This window comes from Dreissena polymorpha, chromosome 14 (genome assembly GCF_020536995.1).
Source record: "Dreissena polymorpha isolate Duluth1 chromosome 14, UMN_Dpol_1.0, whole genome shotgun sequence".
NCBI classification, from domain to species: Eukaryota; Metazoa; Mollusca; class Bivalvia; order Myida; family Dreissenidae; genus Dreissena; species Dreissena polymorpha.
This window is the reverse complement of record NC_068368.1, coordinates 19,230,861-19,242,588: the sequence shown is the minus strand read 5'-3', so window position 1 is coordinate 19,242,588 and position 11,728 is coordinate 19,230,861. Positions and strand designations below refer to the sequence as shown.

General features: G+C 36.8%; 1 protein-coding gene across 2 annotated transcripts; it reads left to right on the top strand.

Moving 5' to 3' along the window:
- The first annotated feature begins 1,947 nt into the window (after positions 1–1,947).
- LOC127856877 (uncharacterized) lies at positions 1,948–10,524 on the top strand. 2 transcript variants are annotated; one of them, XM_052393051.1, is made up of 5 exons: positions 1,948–2,158; positions 2,348–2,960; positions 3,481–3,639; positions 5,863–6,232; positions 6,928–10,524. In XM_052393051.1, the coding sequence occupies exon 5, from the start codon at positions 7,251–7,253 to the stop codon at positions 8,703–8,705; it is 1,455 nt and encodes a 484-aa protein (XP_052249011.1). In that variant the 5' UTR covers positions 1,948–2,158; positions 2,348–2,960; positions 3,481–3,639; positions 5,863–6,232; positions 6,928–7,250; the 3' UTR covers positions 8,706–10,524. The 2 variants fall into 2 exon arrangements, with proteins under 2 accessions (XP_052249011.1, XP_052249012.1); XM_052393052.1 differs by having other exon boundaries at positions 6,928–10,509.
- The last annotated feature ends 1,204 nt before the right edge of the window (positions 10,525–11,728 follow it).

The window sequence follows — 11,728 nt, the reverse complement described above, 5'->3', positions numbered from 1 at the left end:
AGGTACTGACACCTGCCCAGCAACTGGGCACTGTCGGCTGAGTTTGAACCACTGTGGGCAACGTCTTGTGTAGAATTGTTCTTATGATTGAAGCAAATCTCAATATGAAGCAAATATATGCCGATTACAAAGTAGACATGCAGAATGCTATTTCTTAAGGTCTTGTTCTTGACTAGTATAACAGATATCTTTGTTCAAAACCTTTTATCTCAAAATGGGTAATAAAAAACATCAGGCAAGAAACACAACAAAGCGTGTCTGAACATGTGGAAAAGATTGCCGAAATGTTCAGGCGCTCAACTAATTTAATACGGTTTTAAATCTCTACTTATTTTATTTTCGAAAAGTACAAACACTTTGCCAATATGGCCGTAAAGGGTATCAGTATGACCAACATTAATTAGTTGTAGACGGGCATGAGATACCTTAACGGGGTTTCCACTTATTTCAAAGATAAACGTTCGTTTTGGAGCTTCGGTAGATTTAAGCAAATGTCGATTTTAAGGTACGTGTACTCAGAATAATAATATGTTCACCAGTGGAACGCAGTCAAATACAGCAATCTTTTAAGCCCATATCACGTCTTAAATTATTTATGACAGACGACGCTGGAGACTTCGTCTTCACAAATTACACTGTGTGCATGAAGTGTTGAGATGAGCTTAAAGGGATCTTTCACGCTTTGGTAAATTGACAAAATTGAAAAAAATTGTTTCAGATTCGTAAGTTTTCGTTTCAGTTATGATATTTGTGAGGAAACAGTAATACTGAACATTAACCATGCTCTAATATAGCCATTATATGCATCTTTTGACGATTTTAAAACCTAAAAATTATAAAGCGTTGCAACGCGAAACGATTGAATAATTTGGAGAGTTCTGTTTTTGTCGTTAAATTTTGTGAACTACGAAGATTGCTTATATAAGGTATAAAATACGTCAAGAATGTGTACTCGGCGGAATAGCTCAGTAGGCTAAAGCGTTTTTACTTCAGGACTCTGGCAGGACTCCAGGGGTCACTGGTTTCGAAACCTGCTCCGGGCAATGTTCTTTTCCTTTTTTTATTTTTTTCTTGATTTTTTACTGGAGCTTTTAGGATCCAATGTTTACATTTATCAATATAAAGCATTTAATGAATAAGTTAAAAAAATGCCAAAATCTGTGAAAAGGCCCCTTTAAAGCCTAAGCATTGACAAATATCTTAAATATGTAACACATCACCCGTTCATTTGATATGTATGGTACTTATACATATCCCTCACTGAAAAACGATGTGATCGCCATGACCATAATACTATATCTGTTTTAAATGTTAAACAATGTTTCAGGTACAGCATATTAATTTCAGGAATTTATTTTAGTACCACCGGGTCATTTAAGATCTTTATCGAGCCCAGTTCTTTAGAATGTATAATGTATATATAAATAATAACCACTGATATAATCATCGATGTAAACACATATATAAATTTAAAGAGCGCTGTTAGTTTTTATGGCTGCATGGTGTAAAAAAGAAGGACAAGTACACTTACACTGATTTATTTCACTATCCGAGCTTCCAGTGAAGCCTACATGATCTTCTAGGCCAGCATTTCAATCGCGAAGAATAGGGCCTGTTTGCTTAAAACCTTAACGACTAGTTCAGCTAACCGCCGCTATTGTTTGGATCAATCTATTAATATGACGTTATGTGAATTATTAACCCTTAAGTATATATGCGTTAGCTGTAAACAAATGTGTATGCTCGAATAATTTGCATATGTTTGATAAAACATTCCTTTTAAAATAAATATCATTTGGGACTGAATATAACACACTGTTACCTTAAGTGCGGTTAGAGTTTGGAGCGACCAGGCCTTAGATCTCAACAGGAATATTATCAAACCAAACGGAAGGTAAGATAACAGCTGAACGTAGTTTACACAGTATTATCAAACCAAATGGAAGGGAAGATAACAGTTGAACAAAGTTTACACATCTTTCAGTTGGCTCTTGGTATTATTATTGATATAGTTTACTTCAGTAACAAATAATTCCTTCGCAGCTTTTTAACAGCTTTTTAACCGATTATGATTTAAACCAATACACACGATGAATGTATGTCGCGCGAGATATGGCCATGTAGTGTTATCTAAGGAAATGCCATAAAGTTCAGTTTGGTAAGTTGTTACATCAATTGTTGTTGTAAATATGCATACAGTGTCAAATAATTAAGAATCTATACGCCTTCGATTTCATTCAAAATAGTCGATCGACTGTAATTTATTATAGTTTTTGTTCGCACGGGTTTTGATAGCATAAGTTAGTTCTTTAACGACAATTATAGCTATTTTGATGTTGTTTTGCAGAAAAATATAAGAGTGAAGGAAAATGTCGGACTACAAGGACATTATTCGCAACCCGGAAATTCTAAACTGGTTTAAGGCGGCCATGGGTATGAACATAACACGTGACTGCCTGCTTGACATTGTAAAGGAAATTAGTAGTGCGTGTTATGATTACATTCGTAGAGAGATCAAGCAACAGCACGGTGTTCTAGAGAGCGATGTATGTAATCAATGTCACACTCCTAATGTCTTACCGTGTGACCCTACGAACATATGCTGCAAAACGTATCGCGGAAAATGCGCATTTCATGAAATTCACAAGCCGCGAAATTGTCCAAATAATTTATGCGATGAAATTTGCAAACATATACTATTAGTAAAACAACACCGATTTCGCTCTCAACAAAACCCACACAGCTTTAAAGGTCCTACGTGGATCAACACGGATGCCTCTAAATGGTGTTCTGAACCATGGCAGATTTCTAAGTGCTTTATCTCAAAAGATGGGTACAAAGACGCCAACCAAGCAGAAAGTACCGACTTCAACGGCATAGTCAATGTCATGTACAACTGTGAATACTTCCAAACGTATTTCAAGGACGACCTGACGCAACAGGAAAATGTGTGCACGAAGGTAACAAAACTTAGGAAAAAACTGAATATTGCGTCGATATGTATTGATACAATATACTTATATGAGGTAACAACGCCATATAATTATGGTAAAAGTCAATGTATTGCCTTTTGTCTAACATTTCATACACGTATAAACTCTAGAACATTACGAAAGTAAACACTGAACATAACCACACGAGCAACCATTTAACTTAAGTTTTACACAACAAAGGATTTTTACAAACATTAAATAAAGGTCAAGCTTCAAAATATAATTTATTAAGGCGAATTTGTTTACATTATTCTGATTCAAATTATCTTTTTTAACACAACTATGTAAATGTACAAACACTTAATGAATGTAAAGTTTCAAAATAGAATAAACTTTGGCAAATGTGTTTTCAATATTCTGAGTCCATGGCTGAAAGGGTAAAATCTCTTAACAATCATCATTCCGAAACACTTCATGAATATTTATTTGTGTATATATGTTATGCAAATGAATGAATCAAAAAGTTATCAACTAACTCACATTCAAGGCAAGAGAAGAGGGGCGTGCTGTACGACATACGTGTGCAATGGCCATGATAAGACAAGACAGTGACAGAGCCATCGACACACTAGTATCGCTGTTGCAGAACCTGAAACACCTCGATCACCAAGCTACGTCACGGACGGCAGTGGACAAGTTAACACAGGTTTGACATGCACACGTCAAGTGTGCATTTTAGCTACTAATACCACTTAACAAAGTAGAGCATGTACCGGGGTCGGGCTGTCGTTGACTAAACCGGCTCCCACACAATATTGTCACAAAAATGTTGACTCCTTACTAAGGAGGGTTACTGTGAAACCAGGCAGCACGAAGAATAAGAGCTAACAAAGGGCAGATTGACACTCAATAGTGTCAACGGCCAACCCAGGGGCAGTGGGCATATGATGAACCTTAACGGGAAAACACGACACCCCCGTTCTACTACAAGTCTAGGGGATCACCTTAGAAAAGTGCGAGTACAACTTCAGTCCTCATGCTAGAGTTACGCCTTGCAGGTTAGGTTTTGGTGAGAGTCTACCCCTACTTCAAATCCGGAGCCGAGATCCACAAGGTGGTCTGATAATGTCTAAAAGGCACTTTGAAAACTCTTGCGACGCTGCCAGTGGAAAGATGTTTTGGCTTCGCCTTTCATCTGCACTTGTAAGCTTGCGTGGATAGGGAACAGTCTTAAAACACTGTCTCCAGGATAATCGAATGACCTCCAGATCATCTGTGATGCCCGAAATACCTCAGTTATCATTAATTAACCTTTTAGACTCCTGGTCAATATCGCTACACTGCAAGAGACGCGGCTGGTTCTGGAATCCATACAGAAAAGGACTTTACATTCTTCTGGCAAGGGAATAGGGCTGAGAACAGAAGAGAGTATGGCGTTGGTTTCACTGTTTGTAGTCCTCTGCTTAGGATGATAGAACCATGACAACAAGGAACTGTAATACTGTAATCACTCCGTCCCACAGCACCACTGAGCCAGTCAACTTTATGAGTGTTTACTCAAACGTCTGTTTCACCAATGATTCCAATAACGATTTCTACAGCCAGATAGAATTCCTTATCAATAGAATCCCCCCAAAAAAGAACACATGGCACTGCTGGTTTACTTAAATGCAAGAGAAGGCGCCGATCACAGCTCTGTAATCATGCCATAGCGTAAGTCTCATTTCCACCTTTTTCCAGACCAAACCACCGCATAAAGTATCTTGGAGACACCCTCGATCCAACGACTTGCGCCAGCTCGACCTAATCCTTAACAGGCGATCTTCCTCGAAATGCATCTTCTCATCTGCAACTTTCACATTGCTGACTGCGACACCGATCACTCGCCGGTTTTCCACAAGAAGAATCAGCCTAAGAAGTTTCACCGATCTAGGTCTGAGGGCAAACATCGTATTAATTTATGCAAGACCGCCTACCCGACAAGGTGGTGAAGTTAATCGAGAATTTTTGGAGGTGTTCTACCTAGAACCTAAAGAGCCAACGAGCTTTGAGATTGATAACATCGGAGACAAGGTACTCAACACTCTTGGAAACTGGGCTGCGTCCACGTTCCCACAATTTTCGGCATCTTCGCTGTCCTGCTGAAGAATGGCTTTGGACCATCGACCGAAGGTGTCTATTTCCACATCGGGTGACCGAGGGCAATTAAAACTTCAAACATGTGTTCGGGGTCATTGTATGTAGTAACTAACAATGGTTAGTAACTGACAGGCAATATCGCCAAATAATGTAGTCAGAAAACTGGTTCAGGTAAACGTGGAAAATCTCTATATTATTGTTTCTTCTACAGGCATTCAATTCAAACTTTACAAATGTGTTCGCGGTCATTGTAAGATGAACTTTACCAAGACCATTTTATTCTCACCTGTAATTTAGAAGAAATATGAACCTTTTTCTTTTAATACTAAGTTGAACGTTTAATATCTCCATGTCACTGTTTATGCTTAGCTACTCTATTGAAAGTCAACACATGTGATTGGGGTCAATGTGTGAGGTCAATGGTAAAGTTTTATAACTCTGACTTGCAATTTAGTAGAATTGTGCCCCTTTTGTACTTTTGAGAATTTTAGTTAACGTTTGCAAGCAACTACTCAATCTGTGCATATCTACCCTAATTAAAATGATTAAATTGTAGTAAACGCTTGAATGCATTCAGAGTATTTAGGGACATTCTTGTCCAAGTTAAATAAGCACAATCGCCAGCTTTTAGCATGACCATGTCCCCTTGCAATTAAGGATGTGTACAGAATAAATAGGGTATTACAATATTACATATGTAATACATTTTATTCCGATTACATATCGAAAACTATTTCCAGATAAATAGTCAGTAAGACTACATATCCTCATATCGATACTATGTTTACAGCTGAAGAATGGGTCACTAGCGATCACAGACGAAGATATCGCTTTAACCTTTGAACACTTCAAAGACAATTTGACGGGAGAAATTAAAGAAGTTCTTGAAAAGGAAAAGGAAACACTCGTCAGGGCCATGGATGATGCTTTAAAGACTATAGGTGAAAACATCACTGAATCAATCATCGATGCTGGAGACGACCAGCTTGCAAATATAAAAAGTAAAGGAGATGAAGTGCTGAATGAGTTGGATAATGTAGCATCAGCTGTAAAATTATTAATTCCGAGTACAACGCCGAAAACCAACGAACTTGAGCATCCAGGAGTTACAGTTGACGAGACTACACCACCCACTGTTGAAATGAGCAGTACAATATCTAGTAAGTGTTATGTATGTTTGTGATCAATATTGTCTTATACGAAATGTATGTATAATTGCTTCTTACAAGTACAATAACAATTTGCCTTATTTCCAAAGCCACTGCGACCAAAGAAAAAAAAAACACTACAAAACATAACTTTTTATATTGTCAAATTGTTCTTAAGCTTGTTCTATCAACTTTCTGTGTCGTTGGTGTCGATTCAATATATCATTACCTATTTCGGGCATAATACAAAGGAATTTGTGGGTGTTTTGTTAAACATGTCAGTCGCTAAATTTGTTAGCAGAATGTTTTAAAGCTTGTTTTAGCAACTCTCTGTGTCGTTGGTGTCGATTCAATATATCATTACCTATTTCGGGCATAATACAAAGGAATTTGTGGGTGTTTTGTTAAACATGTCAGTCGCTAAATTTGTTAGCAGAATGTTTTAAAGCTTGTTTTAGCAACTCTCTGTGTCGTTGGTGTCGATTCAATATATCATTACCTATTTCGGGCATAATACAAAGGAATTTGTGGGTGTTTTGTTAAACATGTCAGTCGCTAAATTTGTTAGCAGAATGTTTTAAAGCTTGTTTTAGCAACTCTCTGTGTCGTTGGTGTCGATTCAATATATCATTACCTATTTCGGACATAATACATTAGAATTTGCGGGTGTTTTTTTTATACATGTCAGTCGCTAACTTTGTTTGCAGAAATACAGGCGTGGTTAATCGAACAGTACCAAGCAATGTTAGTCGCGCCGGTTTCGATGCTAGATACGGACATAGATGTACCTTAAGAACGGATATATGTGACCCCGTCCATTAAGGAGCTTAAAAGAGACCAGAAAGACCGAAATGATTTGTATCGCACGGACCAGTCCTCACCATTTTCAATCGATGTCAGAAGCTATAATGGGCTATTGCTGCGTGATGGGAAGCCGGTAAATACAGTTTATATTCAAGGAAATCCGGGTTGTGGCAAAACGACGTTTTCAAACAAGCTCGTACTTGATTGGTGTAAAGCTCATTCGACAATGGTAACATCCAAAAAAGACACGAGCAGCGCAACAACTAGCAAGAAAACATCAGAGCAAACAGCATTCGACGATATTGACACTTTGCGAGACTACACATTTCTGTTCTTTGTGTCATTACGTGATTACAGTGAATACATGTGTGACGTCACTCACATTATTGAGAATGCTATAAAACGCAAAAAACTAGCTTGGGATGACTGCGTCTGGGAACACAAATGTCTTGTTCTAACCGATGCCGCAGACGAATGGTACCACGCCAAAATACCCTTCCCTCCGCCATCTGATTCTACTTGCATATGTCATAAAGACCGTACTATGCCGCTATATTTGCAGCGAACGAACATTACCAACATTATTACTGCACGACCATGGAAACTTGCCGACTTAAAAATAAGCGATACTTTAACGCGTACATTTGAAATTTCCGGCGTATTAAACTACAAAACGTTGTCGAGGAACATGTTTCGTGTTCTAGCTGAGAAAGACTATATAACGAAAACGGATCAAAAAGCCAACTCTATTGACTTCTTTCATCAAATAAACACACATAACTTGAAACATCTCATTACAATACCAGCCATGTGTGTTCAGTTAGTTCACCAGTTCTACGTTGGACGTTTAACGACAGGTTCACTGTGTGCTTTATACGTCAATATGCTAGATATGCACATAGCCAGGGGACTGCAAAAACTTCAAATTCCAGTATTTAACACTGGAGAAAAATCATGTGGGGATATACCAGATATATTAAGGACAGAAACAGCCGAGTATGTGCAGGCTAATTTGTCGCTGGTTTATTCCGCCAGTGAGCTTGCATTTAAAACTCTAACAGACACTAACAAACAATCATCGCTTGTCTTTCGAGAAAACACAATCATACAATACATGACAAAAACAGAACTAGATTACTTACTTCAGACAGGGATTATCACGAAGAAAAAGTCTTTAGCACTTTGCCCAGGAAAGAATGTTCCATATATGTTTGTGCACAAAACAATCCAGGAATTTCTATCATCGTTGACGTTGTATATTGCTATGAATCCGACAAAAATGGACGCAATCATGCACGCACTACAATTGGCATATTGTGATGGTAGGTCTATTTTAGACATAGGTCAGTTGTTCATCTTTACATGCGGAACCTGTTCCCCAGCAGCTGAAAGAATGTCAAAGCATATTTCGGATGTCATTACAAATGACATGGAATGTAAATTGCAGGATGACTCTGACGTGTTTTCTCCATGTGTATTATCTAATAAAGCTCAAAATATTGTATTGGATGGCATCATGGAAGGGGCGGCAAACAAGCATACCGGCGTCCATCTAAATTTCAGTCATATGAGAAATGACCCTGAGTTGGTCATTGAGGAGTGGCTATGGCGACCTCATCCGGAGGGGAAGGTGCTTAAAACCTTAATAGATATGAACATATCAAACATTGTAAGTATGTAATTTATATTTTCTTTTGACAGTCAATTTTGCGATTAACCTTTGCAGGAAATTATATCGCAATCGAGAGAAACGTTGTTGTATATGAGACTCTATGGTGATGATAACATGATTCTAGAGGATGATGGTCACATTGATCTACAGGGTGTAAAACTCAAGTACTTGGCATGTGATGGAGATATCAATATTACCTCTGTAGATTGCAGCAATATGGTGTCATGTGAGTTATCTTACGTAACACCATTAACAGAAAGGGTCCTCTTCGAGTCGATGTCAGCAACTGGTGAAAAAATCAGTCGCCTTGAAATAGAAAATTGTGAGAATATTGAACTTTTATGTGAAACTCTTCAACACCTTAAACGTCTACAAACGCTTCTATTATCTGATGACATCTTGATGATACGCAACTGCACGATTACTTTCCTGTATCGATCATGCGAGTAAGGTACAAGGAAACATGTGTTTCCGTTAAAGTTATTATGTCGATGGTGGAATGGTCAAAGTCAAGGAACGTTTGCGTGAAATGTCATTTAAAATGGCTTACTAAAAATATGTCTGCGGATACGGTGTACGTCTGTGACTGGATTAAGCAGCAAGACGGCATCGAATTGCATGATGACCCTTCAGAAGCATTTGACAGTGCAGCAATTACTAGTATTTGCTGGAGCAAGCGTTGAAACATTGAAGTAAATAATTAAGAAATTGTTTATTAAATGTGTTTTTATTAAGATGTATGTTTATGTTACGATATTGTAGGAGTTTCATATTGTTTATGCAAATTTAAAACACGATTGAATAAGACTTAAATATTTGTAAAACAATATTTTTGTTAAAATATGTTGTTGTTTGTGTATTAGGTCTGAACACGCCATGGAAATATTTTTACGTCTGGGTCTTTGGCTGGGTGAACACCTCGTATTTCGGAACAAAAATTCAGTACGAAACTAATCATATTTAATTTAATTCTTTATGAATGGTTTATTCCGTGTTGTTACATTTTCATTCACACTCTATATCGAAGACACGCTTGTTGCGCTATACGTTTGGTGGACCTCTTAAAATTTCCATTCTTCAACAAGCGGATTATTTGATAAATGGCTTTTTATTTGTGTTCTCGATATAAACTTGTTGCTAGACCGTTGAAAAAAGTGATTTTAGAGACTTTATTTTACAATGCCCAGAAACTCCAAATAATTTTCTACGTCTTTTATATAAGGATAACATGCGAACAGTTCCTCGTTATTGGTATATGAAAGTAGGAATAGTTTGATTTCTTCCAGAGATAATAATACCCGTTTGGTTTTAGTTCACAGGCGTTAAAATATTATTAATCTAGAAAATTTCAAGTCATGAAGAACTCCCTGTTTGACCCTTATTAATGAGTCAATGGATGCTTATACCAAAGAATGATAACGTACATGAGACTAGACGCACAGGTACATTTGCTATACCGCGTTTGCAAAGTGGTGACTTATTTTTTCGTTACTATGTTGTATCCTTAGCAGAGAGTGATATAATAAAACAATTGTTGGTTTTCAAGAAATGCGCATTTTTTTTCTTTTTGAGTTATAACTTAACTAATTTTATTGACTGCATGTTGAAATGCAATCAAAGAAAGCATTTTATTTTTGAAAACGACACAGTTTTCATGTCGTAGATAATGAATTGTTGTCAGTGGACCACCTTTTAAGTATATTAAGTAGAGTCTGATAGTAATTGTTTGCGATCATATTTATCAGTATAATCCCTCTTTCGTTTTTTCTGCGTCATTTGAATTTATTTGAATCAGTTTATTGCTTTATGGTTTATGCACTACACAATAAACGGACTAAACAGATGTAAACAAAATAAATAATTTTAAAAATACTTAAAAGAGTTTTCGGTCTTCCTCTGTGCACTTCCTCTCAATATCCTCTATTATTATCAAAGGTTGCATGTAAATATCTTCAATATTCAATGAGTTGTGCTCCGCAAGAACTTAAACTAAAGGTGTATAACTGTGTAAAATATAATGAAAACGTTTTAGTTACTCTGCACTTTTCATTAAGCTCGTTATCAGTATTTGGAATTTTATTTGAATTCCTTCATTATTGTATACGATATGCACTATGCAAGAAACGAACTATAAAAAGAAATAAAGGACAATATATCCAAAAATACCGATACAAAAGTTGTTGGTATCGTAACCAGCCCTTTGAGTTAATGTCGTATAGCAATGTACTCGGTTTCATTTCAATACCTTCAATACTACGGCAGTAAAATTCCCTGCACAAGTCAGTTGACGAAACAGGCAATACTATAAAAGTCTTGATAAAAGAGTACTATTACTATTTTCTTGTACTATTTTCTTCCCTTAATGTCCTCTATTGATATATTAAGGTCAATGTGAAACCGTTTAATACTTTCAAAGTTTAGGTCTGCAAAAGAATATGCACGACAAGAGAAATGAAAGAAATGGACGGCAATAATAGGACAAAGTGCAATAACTGAAAAGATACTGATGATGGAGCATTGTGTCTTGAGATCCTGAAGTATTATTTAAGAAATAGAAAACCTCACTGAGGGCCCTATGGCAGAATAGTGACCAACCAGGCAGCCCCAAAAAGTATATGGACCGACGCCAAAGGCTGAGGTCCATATACTATTTGGGGCTGCCTTGCTGGTCACTATTCTGCCATTGGGCATGAAATGAGGTTTTCTATTTCTTATATTATACCGAACATTTTTGTGCAGATAAATGTCAATAGAATATAAAATTAATAACACAATATAAAGTCCATATTAATATTTATCAGTTACTATTATTTATATGTACCGTATTATTGATGTGCGCGAGTTGTGTCCCTGCGAAAGTTGGACACGGAAAAAATCGCTTCTTAATTCAAAATTTATTTTTATTGTAAAGCATTTCACATATTGGAATACATTTTATATAGAGATAACTGCTTATATCACAGACAACATGTTGCAAAACATTGATCTCACATATAGCATTTAATTTTTGTAAGATTTGTAATTAATAATAA

Bases quoted from the DNA above. Each gene is read 5' to 3' on its own strand.
- LOC127856877 (XM_052393051.1), top strand. From the start codon at position 7,251: ATGGTAACATCCAAAAAAGACACGAGCAGCGCAACAACTAGCAAGAAA.